At 42.6% G+C, this 25835-nt stretch overlaps 3 protein-coding genes across 4 annotated transcripts; 1 reads left to right on the top strand and 2 right to left on the bottom strand.

Moving 5' to 3' along the window:
• Positions 1-897: 897 nt before the first annotated feature.
• si:dkey-14d8.1 (zinc finger protein 892) lies at positions 898-8242 on the bottom strand. Of its 2 annotated transcripts, none has more exons than XM_056424868.1 (7): positions 7179-8242; positions 5502-5710; positions 4956-5048; positions 4726-4818; positions 4356-4466; positions 3677-3800; positions 898-3584 (listed from the first exon to the last, which is right to left on the bottom strand). In XM_056424868.1, the coding sequence occupies exons 1-7, from the start codon at positions 7201-7203 to the stop codon at positions 1900-1902; spliced, it is 2340 nt and encodes a 779-aa protein (XP_056280843.1). In that variant the 5' UTR covers positions 7204-8242; the 3' UTR covers positions 898-1899. The 2 variants fall into 2 exon arrangements, with proteins under 2 accessions (XP_056280843.1, XP_056280844.1); XM_056424869.1 differs by having other exon boundaries at positions 4726-4815.
• A 43-nt stretch (positions 8243-8285) lies between these two features.
• On the bottom strand, positions 8286-13548 carry LOC130200679 (uncharacterized). The gene is made up of 7 exons (XM_056425142.1): positions 13495-13548; positions 12017-12124; positions 11839-11895; positions 11592-11750; positions 11322-11481; positions 10961-11061; positions 8286-10092 (listed from the first exon to the last, which is right to left on the bottom strand). Exons 1-7 carry the CDS (start codon positions 13504-13506, stop codon positions 9928-9930), a joined length of 762 nt encoding a protein of 253 aa, XP_056281117.1. The 5' UTR covers positions 13507-13548; the 3' UTR covers positions 8286-9927.
• Positions 13549-17267: 3719 nt separating this feature from the next.
• lmod2b (leiomodin 2 (cardiac) b) lies at positions 17268-25712 on the top strand. The gene is made up of 9 exons (XM_056424469.1): positions 17268-17357; positions 17747-17875; positions 17949-18009; positions 18354-19271; positions 19546-19995; positions 20483-20743; positions 20849-21055; positions 21772-22233; positions 24067-25712. The coding sequence occupies exons 4-9, from the start codon at positions 18996-18998 to the stop codon at positions 24091-24093; spliced, it is 1683 nt and encodes a 560-aa protein (XP_056280444.1). The 5' UTR covers positions 17268-17357; positions 17747-17875; positions 17949-18009; positions 18354-18995; the 3' UTR covers positions 24094-25712.
• Positions 25713-25835: the final 123 nt, after the last annotated feature.

Below are 25835 nucleotides of genomic sequence, written 5' to 3'. Positions count from 1 at the left end.
ATATAATATTATAAAAGTATTATACAGTGAGTGCTCAGTAACATCGTATTGGTCGGCTGGTTTTAAGCTCCTATCCAGGAGGTGCTGTTTGTCTCGTCACATTTGTAACCTCAAGGTTGAAAATGTTTACATTATAATTATCTCACTAGTCTGCCGATATAAACCCATGCATTATTTAGCTTTGAATGTAAAACAAATACACTTCAGATGTTTGATGCGCTGGGACTCGTAAGTCAGATCTGTCACTAACCTCACGTCACGCACGTTCCAACACAGGGCCGACACACATCACCGGGGTTCATTTGTAAAAGTACAATCATTTAAATTTAAAGATATATTTATTTATAAATGTGTAAATAAAAATAAATAAGCAGCGGATTTGTTCTCGAGCAACACCTGCTGTAGGTTCTTTGAAATTACATGAATACAAAATCTGGTGTTTTTGTGGATGTTCGTCCGTGATGGCAAACCAGACACCTGTCCGGGGCTGTTGCTGCCACCTGTGTTGAGTTTGTGATTCTCTTGTACGCATGCGTCAATTCTTATATTTTCTCCCTGCACTTCTAGGCGAAGCCCTTCCTGAACCGCAGTGTGCACAATGTTTGGACCACTTTATTGTATCTGTGGAAGCAATATATCATAGTTCATCACAGTAAATAAGATAATTACTTGGGCAATGCATTTCAACTGTAATTTTAATTTCATTTAATTAGATGAGTACTTTTTTTCCCCCTCGTCGCGTGAATGACGTCACGTTATTGGCGCCAATCAAAAAGACCGAGATGCAGCCAGGTTGAGCCGAGCTAACGGCGCATGTGCAAAGAGCACACGCGATAACGTTTCGGCTCGCGCAGCATAACATAACTTATTTCTCAAGATAAACCAGAAAGACAACAGTGCTTTGTTATAATCTGTTATTTATTTTTGTATGCAAAACATCAAAAACGAGTATATTGCCCAATGGCTCGTATACAGACAGTATAGTACTCACAATAGTAGAAGTAATGGGGAAGATAAGATCCACAGTACATTTGCATAACATCTACTGTGTCCAAGCGAAATAAAAATGATCATATTCTGTTGTGTAAATTCAACACCGTTACAGCAACAACACGGCACCTACGGCTGGAAAACAGTGAAATCCTAATAAACACAAATCCGCCTATTTTCACTCGAGCAAAAGCAGAGTGTAAGGTTTACAGTTCAGGGTTACATTAAAAAAGTGAGTAATAAAGATAGTTTAGAATCTCTAAAGTTTCTACAGGCACATAGTAACAAAGATAAAATGTTTCCTACAGACTACAACATTTTGGTACATTATACAAATGATCTAAAGTCACATGCATTGAAATGTTGTATTGTTAACATGATGCACATATTTCAAATGTTGGCTACATTCAGGTAGCACTTGGTTTGGAAAATAACATTTCTTTGAAACTATTATAGTTTGTTTTGTAATTGTAGTGATTAACAATAAGCAATAACTCCAGAACTAATTTGGAACTTATCTTATAACTCTCAAAATGTGACAGTTTAGGGTAATTTATTTTGTCACATCACCTTATTATACAAAAAAAAACAGCACTGATTACTTGAGATGCTCCAGCTGGCCGGACAACGACTGGAGCCGGCCACCCGTCACATCTCAGACTACAACCGGAATGGGTCGTCTTTAAAACTGGTGATTAGAAAATGATTCCGACGTCATTCTAAATGCGTTTCCACTACCCAGACCACCGCAAGCTAACGCACCTCGGAATAACGTGAACACTTTGAAAGTGATCCGGTCCAACGGGTCATTTATGCAACGGCTATCTGAAAGTAGTTCTTCTTGATTATATCATTGATCGGCAGCAGCCCCGAAGGCATCCTTATTCAACACACATTGTGTTTCTTTGATTAATAATCATCGCTGCCCTCGTCTTCCTCGTCATACTTCCTCTTGAGAGAGTGCTTCTTGTGTTTACCCCGGTGTCGCCGTTTGCCGGCGAAATCGGGGTTTGCCTCCCGCAGATGCGACTGCTCGTGTTTCTTCAGCAGGCCGGGGAGGGAGAACCCCTTCCCGCACGTCTCGCACGTCCAGGGCTTCTTGCACGTGTGCGTCCTTTTGTGGACGTTCAGATGGGACGCCAGCTTGTAGGTCTTCCCGCACACGTCGCAGCTGAACGGCCGCTCGTTGGTGTGCAGCCGGATGTGGACCTTGAGATTCCCGACCTGGGTGAAGGTCTTCTCGCAGATGGAGCACCGGTAGGGTCTCTCTCGGGTGTGGATCCTCAAGTGGACCCGCAGGCAGTACTTGCTGGAGAACTTCTTTTGGCAAACGGGGCACGGGATCTTCGCTTTGGGCACGTGGTCCTGCTGGTGCCTCTTCAGGTCCGACAAGTAGACGAAGGTCTTCCCGCACTGGGAGCAGAGGTACTGGCGGTCGCCGATGTGGTACCCCATGTGTCGCTTCAGCAGGCTGGGCACGAGGAACCTCTTGCCGCAGCGCTCGCACATGTGCGGGCGATCCCGGGTGTGCCAGCGCTCGTGGTTGGACAGCTTGAAAGCCGTCGGGAAGCTTTTGTTGCAGTGCTTGCAGGGGAACGTCATCTGGCTCGTGTGGCACTCCATGTGCCTCTTGAAGTAGGTGGACTGCGTGAAGCCCTTGTTGCAGATGTTGCAGTAGAAGGGCTTCTGGCCGCTGTGGGCCAGCATGTGCTTCGTCAGGCTCTGCAGCTTGTTGAAACACTTGCCGCACTGGCCGCAGGCGTACGGGCGCGCCGTGCTGTGGGTCTTCAGGTGGTTGTTGAGGAACGCCTGCGTTCTGAAGCTCTTGTTGCACGCCGGGCAGGCGAAAGGCTTCTCCCCGGTGTGGATGCGCTCGTGGTCCATCAGCTTGGACTGATAGGGGAAGCTCTTGTCGCACACGTTGCAGGTGAATCGGTCGGCCGGAGGCCTGATCTGCTTTTTTCTTCTGATGCTTGGCTTCGAGTAGTCCCCGGTGCTGTACCTGACCGGAGGGAGCGGCGGCAGGGCTGGGAGCGAGAGCGTGTTGGTGGCAATCTGTGACACCCACTGGTGCAATGTGACTCGCTGGGTCTGAGGCTTCGGGCCGTCTTTTGTTCCGGCGTTCTGTAAGCTGGAGGAGGGTTTGATGGGCATTTGAACGACCCGGAAAGGGACCGGTTTCAAGGGAGGCCGCTGTGATTCTGGTTTGTCCGCTGCGTCGGGCGCTGCAGCTTCCCCTTTGCTTTGCGGAGTTGTGGCAGGCTGCTCCGGTGTGCAACTTTTCTCTTGCGCCAAATTCTCCCCGTGAGCAACTGCGGTGACACTTTTTTCCTTCTCAGCACCGTCAGCAGCTGATTTCTGAACAAGTCGCCCTCCCCCCTGTGGTCCAGCAGCTGGCTCTTCCGGGGGGCGGTCAGAGTCGTCGGACATCGCTCCCAGTTCTTCAGTGTCACTGAGGGAGGCCGCGGTGGCTTCCGTGATCTCTAATCGCTTTGGTGACTCTGGCGGTGGTGGCGGCTGCGGCGATTCTACTGGCTTGGCCCGGAAGGCGAGTGAAGAGAGCACGCAGTTTCCCACCGAGGACGAGATAGTTGCTGCACAAATGGATGATGCTTCGTCAAATTCATTTTCAATATATTAAATCAAATTATTTTCCTTTTTCTTCCGAACAAACATAAAAGTATACCTTTAACACCGAGGAGTCCCTTGGCCTGCTGGTGCAAGAGGAGAGTCTTCAGGTCCCCGGTGTCGGGGATGAAGCCTCCACATGCCACCAGGACAGACGGCTCCGCTGTGATCATGGCACCAAGCTGAGGGGGAGAGGCAGGAAATGGAAAAAATAAAGTGAATTAACAATATAGATTTATTTTGACCTCTTATGTAGGATCATGTTTACCTTCGCATTGAAAATGCGGAAGGTTATGTTTTGATCGCTGTGTATTTATTTATTTATTTGTATGCGTGTTACTCGCATAACTCAAAAAGTATTAAACCGAATCGCATGAAATTTGGTGGGATGATTGGTTATTATCCGGGGACCATTTGATTAGATTTTGGGATCGATCGGATCAAAATTCAAGGTCAAGGTCATGAAAAGGTCAACATCTTCTTTTTACCATAGCGCGGTCAATTTCTATCCAATTGGCATGCAACTAATGCCAAAATGTTCATAATTCAATGCCCAATCTTGTGATATGCGAAGGTATGCGCTCTACCGAGTGCCCGTTCTAGTTTCATATGTCTTCATGGTCTGCTATGCAAAATACAAACATGGGAAGTTTTTGTTCTTCTTAAATATCTTTGCAGGCAATCTTTGGCTGTTACTCTGAGTTTATGTCAGAATGCAATGTGCATGCGCAGCATACCTGTGAGAGATTGGGAACAGGAAGAACTTGTTCCAGTTTGCACACCAGACCTGCGGTCAGAGCCTGTAGCGCCGTGTCAAACTTTGTGCCGTACTGTATAGGGAACACTTCCTGGAGGAAGAGAATGTGTTCGGGTTTAACATCATTGTGACTCAAACAGTTTGTTGAAATGAGATATCGGAATTTAATATGCTATATTTCCACATGCTCTGTGTTTTACATTCTGATGAGCTGCAAATGTGAATTTCATACAATAAATGTCTCTGTCTGACAACCAACAACCACAATAGGACAGATGCGGAACATTAACATAAGTGCACACCATTTGCAACAAAAATAAAATAATGATGATGATAAAAGATTTAGATACCTTGAAGAAGCGCTTCTTTTCAGCTGGGTTTTTAAGCAGATTCTGGACCAGCACCATGAAGTTTGTTTGAGATTTCTCCACTTCTGCATCCTTCTGTAACAAAGTAAATAGTTACAAAAGGTTACGTTCATATAGAATTCACATATTAGGATTCCAGTCTTGTATGCGTGCTTTGTACAAAAAAGTGGTACAACTGTATGTTTCTAAAGAAAAAAAGTTCCCCCTCTTACCGCTAAAGATGATGAGACCTTCAACTTATTTATGAGAGTTTGAATAGCTCTGGAATCTGGTGGTCCGTCTTTGTGAAGCAAATCCAAAATGATCTACAGTAGAAAATACAGGTTATATTTCAAAGACAAACCAGATGATAAATCAAACAAAGCAAACTTAGAATGGACATAAAGTTGAACTGTCATCTGCTTTCCTAATAGGGGATCAAATATTTTGGATATGCTGAGATGACAATTTTTAAAGGTACAAATTCTGCAAAGCAAATTATGTTGACAAATTAATTTAAAAAAACAAGAGTGGAAGCTATAACTTCAGATACAGTGTGTGGTTTATAAACTGAATTGAATGGAGCTCATTAACATCGTGCAGTGTGAACATCCTTTGTTGTTCAGTGGCTTTAAGGGGTGAATGCCCCTTTAGAAGCCTGGAGAGCACACTGCATCCCAGGCTCAGTGTGATGGAGGTATGTGGCATATCTGCTGTAAACACAAACGATCGTCTGCAGTTTGATGCACACACACACGTTAGATCACACATAATCTCACCCTTGCTCTCAACCCGAGGACGAGCTGGGCCGTCTGCTTGAAGCTTATAAGCTCAGGAACCGTCTGTGTCACCATGGTGACAAACTCCTCCACCTTTCCGTACTGCTTCACGTTTCTGTGCCGTATGACCTGCCATATGTACGAGTACGTCAGCTGCAGAGGGGACGCCATCAAGCGGAGGGATGACAGAGGAAGGGACCCGCCAGCACCTGTGTGGAACACAAGCAAAGTTAGGAAGTTTTGAGCAGCATGTCTTTATGTTTGTCAACAGGTCTGGAAAGGGAAAGGACTGTGTGAGCGCGACCATCCCCAACATCCAGTGTTTCAGATCTCGTTTTCTATCACCCATTAATGAAAACTAAAAGACATTCAAATGTTTTTGTGGTATTTTTTGCCTATTACTATGTGCAAAAGGGCGCATCAGCACATATACACATGTTTTGAATACAAGTACTCCATTCTATTTATTTCTACATTGAACTTTAGTGTGTATATGCCTTGTGTTTAATGCCACTAACTTAATTGACCTTCGGTAGGAATGTAAATGCAGGGTTCTTACACATTTTGACCAATGGATTTCCAGGACTTTAAACCAAATTTCCATGACCAAACTGAAATCTCGGTATAAACATGAAAAAATTAGAAAATGTTGCGTATTGAGAGCTATCACCGGCTTATATTTTTTGCGTCTTTCTTTAACCCTCCTGTTACCTTTATATTTACTGACATATTTTACCCTCGGGGTCAATTTGACCCCAGCAATTAAAACCTCCAGAAAATTATTAGAATTAATATTGTTTTCCAAGTTTAAGTCTGAGGTACTTTATGTTTGTTTGTTGACTACCTAAATAGCCATTTAAATATATAAAAAAGTTGATATTTCTTATACGTTTGACACAGTGAAAAACAGCCTGGGGTCAAATTGACCCTAAGGTAACAGGAGGGTTAAAAAAATACATTAATTATTTCAAACTCGGCGTAAATGATGTGATTATAACACATTTCCATGACTTTTCTAAAATTTGATGACTTTTCCAGGCCTGGAAATGACCATTTTAAAATTCCACGACTTTTCCAGGTTTTCCATGACCGTACGAACCCTGTAAATATCCCCTCTATGGCTGATAACGACCATTATGTTTGCATAAAAACCACCGACAGGCCCCGCTCCGCCGGTGGAGCCTCGCGCTGCCGTAGGGGGCGCTGCAGCGCTGACTCCAGCTGAGCTCACTGCAGACAAGGTGTGCGGATGGGTTGAAAAGTGTGCACGCATGGGTGTGCACGCGAAGTTGTGGAGAGAATGAGCGCCAAAACTGTAACGTCAGCCGCGTTAGATTCAAACTTCCAGCAGTTAGCTCGAAGCTGCGGGCGTCTGCTGTTCGCGTTTCATCGCAGTCAACATGTAGCGCGACGGAGCTCGGTCGGGACATCCGGTTGGGAGGACGGAGTCCTTTTAAAACCAAGCCGTCTGGACCGTCCCCCACCGACGCGTTTGGCTGTCTAACAACCAAACATCGGCAAAAAACAACCGAGAAAACTTTGAAATAGGCGCGTCGACGTGTCGATACAAGCGTGGAGTCGCTTTACGGCAACAGATGTCTGTCGTTTCTGCTCATCGAGTGGCCGCGGCTCGTGGCAGCAGCTACCCGAGACGTGCTAACTAGCTTAGCAACTTACCCGCGCTGTCAGATCGTTTCTCCATTTTGTGCCCGGGGTGGTGGAGCCAATTCACGAGTTAACTAAGTGACGGCACGAACAGGCGGACAATGTTGCAGTTTACACCACAATATAACGTTTTAAAGTTAATAACCGCCTTTCTCCCGACAGTCAAGCCAGGAAGAATAATGGCGGCCGCTGGGTAGCGGCTTTCCAAAACAAAAGCCTGAGTGTTTCCGCCGGATATTCGTTGATAAAATAAAAGCACAGTCTTGAAATCACAGAATTATCACGTATACATTATGGTGGTTATGACTTGGATCATATTGTAATTGACCTATAACAATAGTTCCGCCTTGTTGAGGTGTTTATTGTATAATTGATTTTACTCATATTTTATATATTGTATTTGTGTTTGTTGCTTGAAAGACTCATGAGTCTGGAATAAAATAAATATATACATGCTCAAATGAGGTTTTACTAAAAGTCAGACCATACAACTGCTATCAAATGTTCAATGAAAAGGAGTTACAGTAACTCAAGATCCAGCTAAAAAGCATTGCTCCTTGTTTTTCATAGCAAACGTGTTTATACTAACACCAACACATTGTATTGATGCTATTGTCATTTGTGCAATCAATAAACATGTCAATAAAAACAATCTGGTCCATGATCATCTTTGAAATGACATCAAAGGTTATGGAGAACTGAGTATATGACCTGACAATGAATACATGAATGTTTTTTTTCCTTCTTTTTTCTGAGATGTATACGCCCAAATATGTTACTTCACAAACAAAATAATGGATGACTTTTATCAAGCCCATTTTTCTCATATTAACGTAACTTTCAGTTCTTATATTTTAAGTATTGTGTCTTGTTATTCTATTCTTTTAATTGAAATTATGTCAGACACATTCAGACTTGACATTTTACTGTTTTGCTGACAACAATAATATGATGTACAGATATATACCGTATATTGTATACATTGTTGACAAATAGTCATAAAACATACATATAATACTTACATTATTTTGCTCATGGACCATTTCCATAAAGGGTAGACTAAATAATGTAAACATTTCATATGAAAGGACATTGACCAAATCCACATTGTAATCTGCTACAACTGGAGCAAGCTTTGCAACGCTGATTCAGTTACTTTCACAGAATGTTCACACTATTTTGTCCACCCTGACATTGGTGACTTGAATTGTTCCATTGTGTATTTGAAACATTATAATTGGAGAAAAAGTTAATAATATATTGTAAGTGGTGTTCAAAATAACTTAAATATCTCAAATACAATACAAATGCACATTTTCACAAAACACAGATGTTTAAATTAGTCACCAGAAAAACAAAAACACATTGTGGTAGACCTGGTCTATAACATGAACACAATTTAATGTAGGTATACCTTCCCATTTTTCATTGATGTGTTTTGGACGCAATTCAATCGAATACAGAAAACAGTTTTTTAAGTACTAACCATCCTCTGAAGAAGAGGCTACATTGCCTGTGGTCTGGAAAGATTTTTTGCCTTTTGATTCATAGAGATCTGCCGACATCAGTCGTGTTTGTAATTGGCATTTCCTCCAGCCTACGGCCACTTCTTTTGTGGCAAGAACAAGCCCTCCTTATGCTTCTCGCTGAGCTCATCCGTCCGTCCATCCATCTATCCATCTATCTCCCTTTCCCTCGGCCTGTCTGCCCATCCCTCGCACCCTCTCTCTGACACATACAGTACAAGAGCGCTCTCCCTCGGGGAGTCATGTTCTCATGACTGAATACGACTGACTCAGTGAACAAGGCATTAAAAACACACTCGCTGTGGCCGGGCAGCAGCTATAGATCACTGGGCAACAGCTTTGAGACACAATGACGGGATTCAAAGTGCCTCTGTTGGTGGATATCTGCCATCTGGTCAGATCTTTGAAACACAAAGTGGGACGCTTGTTGAAATGCTCGGCGTGTTGATTGTGGCTGGAAGGATGGCAATTTGTGACAGATCAGAATAACGTCAACAAGTACAAGCCAAGCGGCAATAGATCACATGCAGCTTCTTTTATCACGCTTTTACCTCTGATGAAAACAACTACATTTAAAAAAAGAAATAAGCTGTATTGATAGGAATGTACTTGTTTGCATATACCCCCAATGTGTCGCAGTAGAAGCCAGAACACACGGAGCAGGTTGGACAGTGTGTTGACTCTTGACTCTAGATCAGTAAAAGGACAAAGGTCTCTGTAACCATCGGGACACGGCCAACAAATTGATGACAGGAGTCCCATCTCAGAAGGAAATCTTCCAAACAGTGTGGATTCATTTGATGTGAAGCTCCAGCAGTACATTTGATCACAGCTCAAAATTGAAGAGTTGGCAATAGTTCAGAGTGGCAGCAATAAAAAAATGTAAAAAACTCGGTCTGTTGAGAGAAGGCGAGCCAAATGCTGCTGAACACTGGCCAAGACGAGACAATTAATGTACTTCACCAGCCATTTTGGGACATAACCAGCCATTGTGCAGTGAGTGCTTCCTCAAAAAACCCGCTTTGGATGGTTAAGTGCTAAAAGTGCCTGGGCACACTGCTTTCACAGCAGGTGACTTTTCTCTCGTAGCCCGGGTCCATGCACTCAGATGAGTGGAAGCAGAGGAAGAGTCACACCGCACTGGGTTATCCAGCAGGCTCCTGCCGCTAACACAATAACCTGGAGAGTGAGTTGGTATACTGCAGTCCACATTTCCCTCTTCTATTAATCATGCTTCATCCGCTCTCATGTTCAGGGACCGCCTCCCCCACTGGCTGAGTGTCAGCAGCGTGGGTGAGTGTCTGAAGTGGGATGGAGACAGACACAGTTGGGACCATGTCAGAAGGGGCCAATCGGCTATTTTCAGGGTTGTGCACGGCTAAAAGCCTCCCAGACTTGACCTGGAAATGAGAAAAAGAATGCTAGAAAAATCACACTCACAATCTGAACGGTGTTTCTTAAATCTTGTTTTCTAGGACGAACGAATGACAGATAATACATCTCCAAAGCGGAAATCCTTACATTAGGTAAAAACAGCCTCAAAGTACCGCTGAATATTTGATGAGCACTTGTTCATTATACAAGAACTTCCTTCCTGGAAGTGCTCACAAAATTGAAGGCACGATATCATTTAGGCATTATTGGGCTGACCCACACAAACCAAAAGGCCCAAGAGACTGTAGTTGATGGAACATATACTACCAAGGACGGATATCTTTAGATGGGGGCTCTTAGGTTTCTCATAATATAAAAAAACCCAAGAGAACAACTATCATTTGAGCTACACTCAAACTATCATGTAAAACAAAGATAACATCCTCGCTGAATAACTTATTGTGAAATTGCTCCCAGCTGAATTTTTCATTCATAAAGAGCCAGGAGGCCATGTTGAAAATGGCGAGTCTTATGAATTGCAATAATTGCTCTATTCATGCTTTATGACAATATTGCCCTTTAGTACACACATACAATTATCTGTCTGAATAGTGCGATGACTGTGCAACAATATACTTTATGAAGGAACACAAAAGGAGCTTTTACAGTTGCAGGAAAACTGTCTGCAGACCCGCTAGCAGCTCCATCTCAGTCCAGTGTAGAAGAATGATAGCGCTTGCTTCTTGGCGCTAAACACCATGAAGCAAAGTATGGGGCCATTTAAGGTTTTGATCTGATGATGGCGCTCGTAGAAAGCTTTTTACGGCACAAGAACAAAACACTCTCTGTCTCTCTATCAACAGTAGGTATTTCTGTTTGAGTTGGTTCACTTACCAGGTACACTATGACAACAACACACGCTGTGAAGGGGATGAGAACCAGAAGTAAGGGAGCTCTCTTGAACCAACTGGACTGCCGACTCTCCTCCCGACCCCCTGGTGGAAAACAGAAATATTACAGGAAAATTCAGACGACAGTCACACTGTAGACATCTGATAGTGGCCACGCCAATCCTGGTGATGTTAGTAATGATATCATTCTTTAAATGATCCGAATTGACCATGTGTTCAAGGTTACATATCTGGTTCCTATCCCCAGCTGTGTGTCCCCGACCCCAAATCAATATCTGCCCACAAATAGGCCGCTAAGCTGTCATTCAAAATGAAAAAATGTCAACGCAAATGATTGATTGTACCTGGTGTTTGTTGTGGATTAACGCACGGCGGCGGCTTGCAGGAGAAGTCGGATGTTCCCTGAGAGGCGGCATGTAAGACGTCTTTGATGTAGTCAAAGTAAAGACCGGATATTAGGCTCCCTTCCCGATAGTGACACTGGAAGACTTGCATCGCCGTTTCCTGGGAAATCAGACAATAAAATAATTAAAATGTGCAATTTACATGCACAGAAGAGTCCCTGAATGTTACTCACTCGTCCCCAATTTGCACAAGCCATCAGGATTGCTTACCAGTTCCTCATGGTCGAAGGTGAAGCGTAAACTCTTCAGCATGGCAATGAAGATAATTATATTTTCTTTGTTGGAAGAAATGGCACCAAACATGCTGGCCAGCTTACGAAGACTTTGCTCCAAAGGATAGATATTCAACACCACCCAGCACGTGCCAGCCTGAAGATGTAGGGCCCAAAGAAATTAGCATCCTTTTTTCAAAGTCTTCCATCAGCTCAAATAATTTCTGCTTTGTATTCATACGTACCACTTCTTTGGGAATGTAACTAATGGGAATCTCATAATCAGAGGGGATATTCTCATTCTATGACAGAGATCAAGAGAGAAAAATATGTTTGAGAGATAACATCAGTGATCTCAAAGTCTCAATGGAATGATTATGATTCATGAATTTGATAAGTATTGTAGGAATTCATTAGTCTCACCAATGATGACAGCTTGCTCACATCATCAGTTATCGGCGTCCCAAATTTTCCGGAGCAGAGATTCAAACTTGTGAACAGACTCAAGAGGAGACAAGGTGCTTTCAAGATCTAAAAGAAAATCAGGCGACAGTATATTTATATAGAGTACAGTTTATATACAATATAGAGTTTTTAATTTGTCTGCAGATGCTTTTATTGGTCCGATCTTATTCTTAAACGTGCATACCGTTAAATAAAAATAATCCATGAACAATTTTTGCGAAGCAAATCAACTGTGAATCAATTATGATAGTCTCTTGTTTAGGGCTTCTTAAATCAGTTAACACATGCATTATGCATGCTGAAATGAAATGGTAAATATTATATATGTTAAAATACTGGGCATGATCTATTTCTCAAACAGAGGATCCGATTTAATGTCGTACTTTTACTTTGTTAACAATTACGTAACTACTTTTTAGTTTTATATTTTATCAACCATTTCTCAATTAATCAATCTATTAATAAATTGTGAAGCGTTGTTTTATTTATGATTAATGAGGAAAAATAATCAGCAGATGAATTAACCCTTGTGTTCATTTTTTTGATTTAATCATCATCAATTCCTCACTGTTTTGTTTTTTTTATTTTTATTATTATTTTTTTATTTTTTTTTCAATTTTTCAATAAAAAAAAATAAAAAATTAAAATATAATTATTGTTTATATTGTTTAGTGTGAAGTTGTTTATTTTTTTTTGTTGTTTTTGAAGACCCGAAACAACAACATTAATAAAGGGTCAAATAAAAAAATTAAAGCGGGGGGGGGGGTGATATGATTCAAAATGACCCTAAGGCAACACAAGGGTTAAAAATAATTATTAGTTGCAGCCCTAATCCAAATTTAATAAAACCACTTCAGCACCTCTACAGAGGATCAAATGCCAAAACATGCAATGAGATCAAATCTGATGAATCGGACTTCAAAGTTGCCAGGCCGACAGGCTGGAATGCGGTTCGCTTCAAAGAAATTCTCATTCTCGTAAAAAAAAATGCTCGCAGCAGGACACAGTTAATATGCAGATGGACTTCTGGGAGCACACGTGCTGTTCTCTCCGATTCAATATATTGAGTGAAAGAAAATTGTGTCCATGTGTCCTTTCACATCATTGTCTCTCATTGAAAGGTTGTAACGCCACAGACACTGTAGACACATTAAAATACCTCTTAAAGGAACTATTCTCCACGACTTTTATTCTCCTAAAGTGATGGACAGTCTTCAGAAATCAAAGAGACATTTCTTTTAACCCTGAAAAATTGTGAAGAAACGGATCCTTTGCAATTATTTCGGATATCATCCTTACTCCAAATATAAATAATAATTCAGCTACTTAAGTGGAAGTGGGAAAGTGTCAATTAAGAAATGGCATATCTGCATCAGTATATTAGTCTGTACAATTTGACAACACACAATTAGTGTAAAAGAAATTCAACTACTTACTTTTTTCCTCATATGGAGCAATAATCCGTGGTTGCTCAAATCCGATGCATGAAATAAAGTGTGTTCAGTTCCAAGAGAGAGCTCATTATGTGTGCGTGTGTGTGTGTGTTTGTGTGTGTGTGGGATGGCCGAGCGTGGAGTGAAACTTGAGGATGGGCCGGCCGTCTGCTTCCACTACAGACAGATTGGTGAAGTCTTTCGACGCGGTGGAGAGGCCGCCTACAGGCTGAGTCACTGTGTCACACGTTGACGCTGTCTCAGACTTTTTCCAGAAACTCCCACGTATCAATTTGTTCATCAGGAGAAAAGTGGGCGCTTGTTCTCTTGGGGGAATATTTATCTTAGAATATGTCAAGGTTATTCCCAAAAGCTAGAACATTTTAAATAGTCAAATAAAAAGTGCTAATATAATTATTTTTGTCAATGATGGACGCATAGTATGAGTTGATTTTTAGCCATCATCTGTGCTTTATTATTTCAGCTTTTTATTTTATTATCAATCTATTTCAGAATCAAAATCAAAATAATTTATTAGCCAAGCATGTTGGACATACAAGGAATTTGACTCGGTGCCATAACATAATTACAATTAAAATCTATTAACAACATTGTGCAATAATAGATCAATATGGTAAACAACAAAAAGTACCAGTATTTTAGAAATTTTTTGTAGATTACATTTATATTGACATTGGCTTATTTCCTCAAATACAATGTTGCCGTTGTTGAATTGAAAGTTCAGCTGCACAATGTTCCTACAACATACTGTTTAAGTAAAAGCCAAAATTGCATTCCATTATTAAATCAATACCAGTCACAGAGGAGAAGATTCAGGGAAAAAGTACTGTGCTTTGAGATAACTTTAAACAACTTTAAAGAACAATAATACAAATAGTTATTCTTCCATTCAATGCTAAATGACCTAGTTTGAATAAAGTCAAAGTGTCACATTCAGGAAAAGCAGAACTTTGGACACCCCAGTTTGAACATGCAACCGGCCCTCTGAGCTGAGTCTTGTCATCTGGAGCAGGTCACATGTAAATATAACCCAGACAAAACCAAAAGATGGCCCACTTTCAGACCGCCAGGTGAGACAGATTGATGCTACTAACACAATTCCACTTTGTATGAATTGAGATTCATACTTAAGTACTCACATGTGACACCTTTTCGAGCAGAGGGTGACACATGGTTAAACAAGTTGCATGCCTGCAGCTATGGCCAAAGCGTAAACTACATGCAGATGTGACCGTTACAAGTTACCGGGCACATTGTTCGATTTTTTTTTGCACAGAACTGTTGTTTTTATTCGGAGACAATAATCCTCACTGTTTCCCTCGATATAGAAATGAATGACTTTGGAGCAGGAAGATGGGGCTATTTATTGACTTATTCATTGGAGAGATAATAAAAACATGTTGAAATCTTGAATTAAATAATGTAAGGGGCATCAACTGCTTTCAATTGACTCCTCCTATTCTCCCTTGGATCAGGGGGAAGGAACCAAACATTGACAACGTTATGAAGATGATGTTTTTTTTATTCAAATCTGTCTATCGTTGTTTCAGCACAATAATATGTGCACGTGGTGTTGAAGTTATTTCCTTAGCTTTTGTGCTCACGTCTTTGTGCATGAACTCCCCGTATTCCCCCTGTGAATACTACACACGCTTCCCCCGGCGTCCTGTGCGGATGGTGGTTGTGTTTCTCCAGGTGATGCGTGTAGGAGCTGTGAGGTTGTGTGTCTGCCTTCAGAGAAAGCGACAGCTGCCTCTCCACGCAGCAGCTGTGCAGCCACAGCCATGAGACCCCGCATGTGGTGCTGCAGGCTGAGAGGCTTAGCCAAAGACCATTCAGCATCTGAAAATTAATTTAATTAATTCAAGTGCAAATTAAAGGACATACTTTCAACTTTAACATTACGTTGATGGTGTTTTCGTAGCAGTGTTGACTCCAGGTGGAAAATGTCAGGATGCTGCCGCAGCTTGGAGCTTCACCTCACAACACCAACATCAGAAAGGGGTCTCCTCTGCTGATTGGCCGGCTCACACAGTCACTCCTCCACTCATCACTTATTTACATCTTTTATAGATATATTCCTTTATTCCAGACCCATGAGTCCATAAAACAACAAACACACAATACAACTAGACTGGGCACTCGGTAGAGCGCATACCTTCGCATATCACAAGATTGGGCATTGAATTATGAACATGTTGGCATTAGTTGCATGCCAATTGGATAACAATTGACCGTGCTATGGTAAAAAGAAGATGTTGACCTTTCCATGACCTTGACCTTTGACCCGATTGATCCCAAAATCTAATCAAATGGTCCCCGGATAATAACCAACCATCCCACCAAATTTAATGCGATTCGGTTTAAAACTTTTTTTGTGATGCGAATAACACGCATACAAATAAATAAATAAATAAATAATAAATAAATAAATACACGGCGATCAAAACATTACCTTTTGCATTTTCAATTCGAAGGTAAAAATATAATACAATACAATACAATACAATAAAATACAATACCAGGACATAGGTCCAACCATTACAGCTAAAAAATCACTCGTGGTTAAAAAACACTTGTTCCATTGCTTCCAGAAACAAGACAAATACCTGGTATCAATCAGTGCTGTCCGCCAAGGCTTTTATAACTAAATTCTCTGAGACACTCAATCGACGTTCAAATTTATATATAAAATTCCTCAAAACTGCGTGGAAAGTGGGAAAATTACAGGTCACAAACATCTGACTTGCACTTGTCCATCTGGGAAACTTGAAAAGGATTCTGAAAGCATCATTAAATGCCACCTGAAGCTTTTTAACTTTTATAAACAGGGTTATTAGAAATTGCCTATATTAGCGATGTATTGCTGGATGTCTTCTGTTGGTGTACATCCTTTGCCAATGTAGGTTGCTTAGTTTACATTTCGTAGCAGTGAGACAGAGATCGTACGACATGGTCGTAACGCTCGTCATGGTAACCCTGTGGAGCAGGTGTGTAGCCACCCACGGAGCTGCAGAGGTGAACAGCGCTGCATTGATGCGGACATGATGGAATCAGAACTCAACATCTAGGATGACGTTCACATTTCCTCCTTCCTTGCTCTCATCAAAGTCAAAGTCAAAGTCAGTTTTATTTGTCAATTTTTCATATGTGCAAACATACAGAAGATTGAAATTACATTTCTCTTCTGTCCAACATAAAGTGAATTGAATTGTGCAACATATAGACAACATAAAGTGCATAGACAACATAAAGTGCAAAAATAGTAAAAGAACATGTGAACATATAGACAACATAAAGTGCATAGACAACATAAAGTGCAAAAATAGTAAAAGAACATGTAAACATATAGACAACATAAATTGAACTAGCAGCATTCAGACATGTGAGTCTGAAAGAAGACGGAGTGGGAGGATGGGGAGAGAGTTCAGCTTCTTTACTACCTTCTTTATGTCCTTTCCTCTCATCTCTTGCGCCAGGGGAGCTGTCCGGCTATTCTGATGCTGCTGCTTCCACGGGGTGACTGCTTTGGGGATCGCAGCTGATATTGGCAACACTGGAGTTTTGGATATGCTGATATAGCAAGGTAAACAAAAAAACAAAACACAAATATAGCTATATATATTGTGTCCTGCTTAACATCAGTCATGTTTGTATGTAGAGTACCACCATATCATCCTCACCTTGTTGTATTTGTCCCTGGGCTCCTCCACTGGGCCAGCGATGGCGACATATTTTTCTGTATGATGCATCTGGATCTGGAAACCTGGACTATGTCGAGCGGCTCCTGGGGCACGGAGCCAACCCGAACGTCTCCACAGAGCTGCATAGGAAGGACACATACTGTGAGCTGACCTCAATGCAAACGAGCACCCAATCACCCTGAAGCACTGGACGTGACCTTATTGTCATGCCTGAAGCTTGGGAATATCTGCGTTTAAAAAAGAGAATCCAGTTACACACGGAAATAAAAATGCACATTGTGTTCCTGCTACTTTGCAGCCTGATCAAACTGGACTGTGACACATCGCTCTCCGCACCTCACAGCTCTGCAGTGTTGTCACTGTGGCCGTTCCACAAAGAGCCCTCTGTTTATCGCTGTTTTGCAGTTCTGTCACCGGACAACACTGTGTCTCAAACCGCAATCTAATGAACATTTTTCTCGATGCCGTGTTTTCTTCTTTTAGCATTTGTTTTTCACTGTTTTCCGTCCCTCACTTTCTTCCTGTTACAGGGGACCTCAGATAGACTCCTCTGTGCTTTGCTGTTTCCAACGGGTGATGTGACCTGTGCTGAGATGTGGCTGGCAGCTGCAGCGAGTCCTGACCTGGACCCGCTGCAAAGCATCCTGGTCACTATAGAGGTGTGTGTGTGGCGTGCAATGCATATGCTCGTGTTTCTCATTCATTCGAGCTCCGATGTTTGGCTATTTACAGGCATGAACTGGTCCAGCTGTTGCTCTCCTATGGACCAGAGGTGGATTGTTAAAGTGTATAGGTAAGTTAACCAACTGCAAAATGAAATGATATCTGTCATATTTGAAAGTGTTAAAGTTGCATTCTTTCATTAGGAATTTCAGTAAGCGGTGAAATAATTGCTATATGGCTGAATACTTGTACACACTACTGGAGGTTGGGGCTCTCTCTTGCTTGCTGTGCGGTTACTTACTCGTGACGCTCATGTTAAAATCTACAAAGTCACCCGACAGCTAACGAGTGAAGGGGAGGGGGAGGAACACCACGTATCTCAGCCCATATCAGCCCTGAAGTCCCATTATCTCTTGCAAAGAATTCAGGAACAAACATTCAGAAACCAATCGGCCATTGTCTTTGCTTCTCCAGTCCGTATCTTTTCCATGTCATGGCAGTTTGAACATTATATGACGACATCAACTGACAACAACAGAGGACGTGCCAACATGGACGCACGGATCGAGAGTTTTCCAGACGCATTCGCTCAGTTTATCTTCATAGTTCTGTTCCGTTGGTCTTTTTTGGCCATGAACGAAGACGCTCAGGCCGTGGTGACTGCTACTTTGACACGCCAGTCTCTGACCTCACAGGCTTTTTGTGTCTCTGTCTCTCATGGCATCGCCTCCCAAAAAAGACGCTGTATCATGGGGCCCACAATACGTTCCCCTGTGATCCCCCTCTTAAGGCCCAAACAGCAGCTGGCAAGATTAGAGAGGAGAGGACACCGACACACACAACACACTCACAGCAACACAGCCTGCCAGGATAGATCCGGTTCAGACTGGACTGGGTACATCCAACCAGCTTCAGCTGTCGAAGGATCACCTCGACTGGACCTCTTATTTCCGTGGATCTCCAGCAACCTCACGGTGGACCTAGACTTTTGTTTGAACCTCTAAACCCTGACCACTACTTCATTTTGGGGTCCAGGCTGTGTGAAACTCTCGAACTGGTCTTTCTGTGGCAGTTTAAAAATCATACTGACCTGTCTGAGCTAATCTCACTTTGGCCATGAGCTGTTTTGGGTACCGCAGAGAGTTGAGTAAGTACGAAGATGTTGATGAAGACGAGCTTTTGGCTTCCCTCACCCCCGAAGAGTTGGCTGAGTTGGAAAAGGAGCTGGTGGATATTGATCCTGACGCCAACGTGCCTACAGGACTCAGACAAAGAGACCAGACGGACAAGACTCCAACGGGCACCTTCAGCAAAGAGTTGCTGATGAAGTATTGGGAAAATGAGACACGCAGACTGATGGAGGACGAGATTTGTGGAGGAAGCCCCAAACCGGTCAGTTATTAGATTGAATTAGATTTGCTTAGTATTTGAACAATGTTCCAGAGGTGAAGCCAACTTGTTTGAATTTTTATCAGATGGAATTCAAAACAGATTACTTAAAAAGTTCAAAGTAAGAAGTCATGTGAAGCACTTAAATGAAAATCATTGTACATCACTCTTTCTATTAAAGTTGTTGAGTTCACTTTACAGTATGGCTTTTGAGAACACGACTTCTCATATTTGCAGCTTTGCATTCCAAACACTGAATAATTTGATCAAAATACAGGATGAAGAACAAGAGGAGTGTGTGACAGAAGAAAACAGCGGAGCAGAGGATGAAAAAGATGTTACAAACGAGAAAGAACAGAGAAAGCATAAAGCGCTAAAGAAGAAGGAAGAAGAAGAAGAAGAAGAGAGTGAGGAAGAAGAGGAAGCTGTAACAGAGGAGGAGGACAATGATGAGGAGGATGATGATGAGGATGATGATGATGATGAACAAGATAATAAATTAAAACCTGAGCCCTCTCAGGAGACTGAGGCACAGTCACGGGCCGACACCCCAATGCTACTGAAGCCACAGAGGGTGGAGCCTATGAGACTGACTCCCCCCCCTCCACCTGCCGACCCGAATGCGATGGGAAACCCAACCGTTGTTGATGAAGCTCTCCAACGAGCTCTCGGCAACGACCCTGAGCTCACGGAGGTTAATCTGAACAACATTGACGATATCTCACAGGTACGAATGCAGACACACGCGGTCAGAGGTTTCTTTACCTCAGAGCTCCTCTGTTTCCTCTGCTTTCGTCTGTGCTTTGATTTTGGTCATTCGTAGACATGAGATAACTTTCCCATGGCGAGCATCCGGCTCTTCACTGTTGAGTAAACTTTGATTGGATGCCAGTTTATTTTTGGGACCAGGCTGCTAGCCATGATATTTAGAGGCGGGCATAGTTATATATTTGGCACAGCCAAGTCTTACAACTGGAACAATGAACAGCATTGACATTGTTTCTGCTTTCACAAGCAAGCCAAACTCCTCTTGGGGACCTTTGTACCAGCTTGGTAAACACTGGCCTAACTGAAGAGTTAAAGGTCATCAGGGAGGCCCTGGCCACGATGTGGTGGTGGTGTGGGGGGGTACTGTTGTCTAGTGAAAAGAATATAGACTGATGCTCTCGATGCTTCACACTGAGAATGTTTTTACGATCGAATCTACTTTTTAGGAAACCCTGATTCGATTTGCAGAAGCACTGAGGTCCAACACACACGTGAAGGTCTTCAGCGTCGCCAACACCCGCGCCGACGACGCCGTGGCGCTGGCCATCGGTAAGATGCTGAGGGAAAACTCTTCCATCGCCAGTCTGAATATAGAATCCAACTATGTGAGTGGAAAGGGCGTGACGGCGATGGTTCAAGCACTTCCCGAAAACAGCACCCTGACTGAGCTTCGGTTCCACAATCAGAGACACATGTGTGGAGCCCAGGTGAGTTCTCATCTCTCACTTCCCGTTTGGTCTCAATCAAGCAAATCCTCCCCGCTCAGATCTCCTCGTCTGTCGGTATGACGTTGTCCCGCTTCCTCCCCTCAGGTAGAGATGGAGATGGTGAAGATACTGAGGGAAAACTACACCGTGATCAAGTTGGGCTACCAGTTCAACCTGCCTGGTCCCCGGATGAGCATGACGGGGATCCTCACCAGGAACCAGGACCGCCAGAGACAGAAACGCTTACAAGAGCAGAGACGGCTGCAACAGGCGGCGCCAGAGGGAGCTCTTAACCCCAGAACCACTGCACTGGTACGCAACTTTGCTCCACCATAAGACATTTCTCATAAAACTGTATATTATTGTATCGATCGGTCTGGCCAGCAGGCCGACGATTGCATCCTGCTTCTATTTTGTTCCCCATTACTGTTTTCAAAGTCCCCATCTCTGTGATGAACAGTGGTAGGCGCTAAATGCTAATGATACGCAACTTTGACAAAACCGGCTGCTTCAACTGCCTTTGACTTTTCAAACGCATCCATGGTCGGGACATTGCCGTTTCCGCTGCTTTCACGTCGATAATGCTTCAAATGCCACTTTAAAAACATGAATTTGTTGTGTTTATACCTGTTCACACTAGCCTTCGATAGTTACCTTCGCATTGAAAATCGTTTTGATCGCCGTGTATTTATTTATTTATGTATTTATTTATTTGTATGCGTGTTATTCGCAAAACTCAAAAAGTATTGAACCGAATCGCATGAAATTTGGTGGGAGGATTGGTTATTATCCGGGGACCATTTGATTAGATTTTGGGATCAATCAGGTCAAAGGTCAAGGTCATGGAAAGGTCAAAATCTTCTTTTTACCATAGCACGGTCAATTTTAATCCAATTGGCATGCAACTAATGCCAACATGTTCATAATTCAATGCCCAATCTTGTGATATGTGAAGGTATGCGCTCTACCGAGTGCCCATTCTAGTTTCCAATGCATTTGTAATCATCCATTTTGCTCTCGGTCTCCAGAAAGGAACTCCTCGTTCATCACCTCACAGCTCGCCCAGAGCTTCTCCTTGGTCCTCGCCCAAACTCCCCAGGAGGGACCTGGCTAAAAAACAGACGCCACCTGCTCCACCTCCCTCTCCCCCTCCCCCGCCTCCTCCCCCGCCTCCTCCCCCGCCGCCTCCCCCACCGCCTCCCACTCAGCGGCAGAAGAAGCCCACCAGGATGATCGCGGAGGTCATCAAGGCGCACGAGGCCGGCGGCGGCAAGAAGGTGAGAAAGACAAAGGGCAAAAAGGGCAAGAAGACGGGGAAGGAGACGGGGAAAGAAGAGACGAGTAGCATCCTGAGGGAGCTCAAGAACGCGCTGAGGCCCCTGTCGGTGGAGAGGAGAGGGGAGGAGGGCAGCAGGCCGTCCACGCCAGTGAGGTCAGCGCACGGCCAGCTGATGGAGTCCATTCGCAACAGCAACCGCTGCCTGAAACGGGTAAGTTGAAGGATTTGTGCAGAAAACAGGGACGTTTGTTATCTGATGGTCAAAATACGCGGTTTTGTATCATACCCTAAATTACATTAAGGCAAACTGAACAAGGAGGTTTAATTTAGAGGAGGATGTCATGGAGTCAGTGGTTCTGCACTGCTTACCTCTAGCCAGCACTGTGATATCATCACAATGATTTTATAGCTAGAAAGAGACAGAAATATACAGATCATAAAGTCGGCCAAGCCTGTCATGTATTCTTCACCTGAGATGAAGTTAAAGAAGAAAAAGGAGAAGAATTTTGAAGAAAGAAAATTTGATTTTGGGTTATTTAATAATTCTCTTTCAGCAGTATGTTACTTTTACTGAAAAGGACATTAATATACATCAGAACAGGTTTTTATTTATATATATTTCTATCTTGGAGAAGAGAGTGCATTAATGCCTTGACTGAAGCTTTAGCACAGCTTGTAACATCGTGAGAGTGGAAAATCCGCTCTGCCCTCAGATGGCGGGGTCTCCTAGCTGTGAAATTCCTGCCACTTAGTGAAGTATTTATAGAAACTGTCCAGTGGAGCTTTTGATAACGACAGATATGACACGTCATTACCGCAGCACGCACATGCCAACAACTCACATCAAACAAGAACAGCCCACGAACACTTCATATCTGGAGACGCCACAGAGGACGGCACGCGCTTATTTGAGACAACGTCCAGGTTTGCAAGCATTTAAAAAAAAAGATTATAATCAACAGATTATATTGAATGAAATACCACTAAACTACGATTCCTCCAATTTAATCATTTGAAAAGCCAACGAGTAGAAAAGTGTGTGTGACCAGCAGTGGGTTAACTCAACATAGCATAAAGACGGCCTGGCTCCGTCCAACGGCAACAACGTCCATCTACTGCTCACAAATGGACATACACTACCGTTCAAAAGTTTGGGGTCACTTAGAAATGTCTTTATTTTTCAAATAAAAGCACTGTTTTTTCAATAAAGATAACATTAATCAAAAATACACACTATACATTGTTAATTTGGTAAATGACTATTCTAGGTGGAAACGTCTGGTTTCTAATGAAATATCTCCATAGGTGTATAGAGGCCCATTTCCATCAACTATCACTCCAGTGTTCTAATGGTACATTGTGTTTGCTAATCGCCTTAGAAGACTAATGTCTGATTAGAAAACCCTTGTGCAATTATGTTAGCACAGCTGAAAACAGTTATGCTGGTGATATAAGCTATACAACTGGCCTTCCTTTGAGCTTGAAGTTTGAAGAACAAAATTAATACTTCAAATATTAATCATTATTTCTAACCTTGTCAATGTCTTGACTATATTTTCTATTCAATTTTCAATTCATTTGATAAATAAAAGTGAGTTTTCATGGAAGACACGAAATTGTCTGGATGACCCCAAACTTTTGAACGGTAGTGTATATCTGCTAAAACATTTCAAATTAAATCAACAAGATTAGTGTCTGGTCGTTATACGAAGTAAAGTTAACCGATTGCATCATATCGTGGTTATATCGTTCATCGACACCCAACGAAAGCCGCCTAGCGAGGTTGTCCCCGCCAACAACCGGACCAATGTGCAGCTATGAAGGAGCTTGACCAAGATAATGAAACGAGGCCATTTTTATGGGAACTGTGGTTGGAAGACTACATTCTTGTAGCCACGGCTCAGAGCTCATAACTTGACCACCGACTAATGTCCATTCCTCTCATTCCTATATTTGCCGTCACCATCATTTCCCCTTAAAAAGCATTCATGCCTTTTTTTTAATCGCCTGTATTTAAAACTGACACAACATTGTCATTTTCCAGGTGGAAATCCCTCATCATCTACTATAATAAAAGCGAATGCGAGAAGAGGTTGCCACGGAGGTTGGAGAGTCTGCGTAATGACGACGCCCGAGCGATGAAAACATGCTGGGAACGCTGAGCTGCCAAAAACTGAATTCTGAAATTTACTGGAAATGTAACATCAATAATAGCGTTAGAAGTAAAAAAAAAATTTTAAAGTATTTCAACATAATTGGAAATTATATTTGTATATTCATTCTGAACTGTTTACTGATACGTTTTGTAATTCACTGCTTTTCTTGTAAATTGTAAATATGATCGATGGTTGGTTGATTCATGTGTTGATTTCTAAATATAGCCATTTGGTGTTTGCAATACTTGACCGAGTATGTCGACTGTTCTTTGGGCTTTCTGGATAAGTTCCATTTCAAAAGAAAAGGGTCGAGCTGTCATGCAGCAGTGTTTTTATACCCGTGAGTCTTCTTACCGGTCAAGCGCCACTGATGCATATTCCCACTCGCCACACGCACACACCAGTCAGCTCGGATTGGAGCGGCCCTTTGGCGCACTTCTTTTGAACAATTCACAAAGCATGACGAGTGACCCCCCGCTGCTCGTCACATGACATCACTCAGATGAAATAAGAAGCTGCTCATGGACAATGCTACCATGTCTCTTTAAAGTACGGGAGGTTGAACTGTTAATAGTGAGTGTGATAGCACGGCGGCCGTGGGCTCAAGGGTGGCAACAATGAGAACACATTCAAAAAACAATAATAAATACCTAATTTGCCTGTTTATAGCATTTCATTAATCAGTGAAAGAACAGGCGGGCAGGACTGTCACGCACATGAGATGGTATATTTGCTTGATGAAAGAGTATTTAGAAGAAAACAAGACGGAGCTGAGTTAAGCTGTATGATCTGTACACCCCCCTCCCCCACACACACACACACACACACTCCATAGATCAGTCCCTTCAGCCTCACCAAGGAAAGCAGCTCAGTTTGCACAATGCATTCCTTCGACTAAGTGTCCTATGAAGCTTCCTCTACTCAAGCGCAGCACTTTGTCATACGTGTCAGTTGGGAATCCTTCCATTAAACGGAGGGACTTCCTGTTTGTAATGCTCGCTGACCACAGACTCGCCGTTAAGTACACACGTTAACATGTATTGCTTTCACACTGACCTACAGAGCATCTGAGAGCTTCTCAGTCACAGCACTCACGCCCTTTGACCTTTGTATTCCTCCCCAATGGATGCCTGCATTGTTGCCGATTTACAAACTATTCCACTGTGCAAATTTGAAGCCGACAATCCTCTCCGACAAGTGCATTAAAGGGCAATTTCACCATGAATTGACCCGATTTAAAATGTTGCTTCAGGACATTGGGCTGAAATGTAACAGCAACAATTATTTGTTGTAAAATGTATACACATATTAATGCTATCTATATGCAACAGCCATTTGGACTCTAAAAATACAAATCTATTAATGCCTTTGTTTATGTGCATGCGTGTAGTGTTTGTGATGGTTGTGATCTCCATGGAAGCTGCCACACGAGTGGAAAGTATCATACCTGCTCTAATCTTCTGATAAGCTCTGCAACACAGAGACCTGGCACAGCTGTGGACCAGCCACTCTAAATAAATGGCGCAGGCATAGAGTTGTCGTTGCTGTCGTTATTATTGTGATGTTACATTAAATAACATGGTGAATTCTTGCAGTGGCTTTCAAAAGTATTGTTGAAAGGGCAATTCTCAGTTGCTCACATCTCATCTGGGCTCTG

The sequence above is a fragment of the Pseudoliparis swirei genome, chromosome 10 (genome assembly GCF_029220125.1).
Source record: "Pseudoliparis swirei isolate HS2019 ecotype Mariana Trench chromosome 10, NWPU_hadal_v1, whole genome shotgun sequence".
NCBI lineage: Eukaryota > Metazoa > Chordata > Actinopteri > Perciformes > Liparidae > Pseudoliparis > Pseudoliparis swirei.
This window is presented reverse-complemented; position numbering and strand designations above follow the sequence as displayed.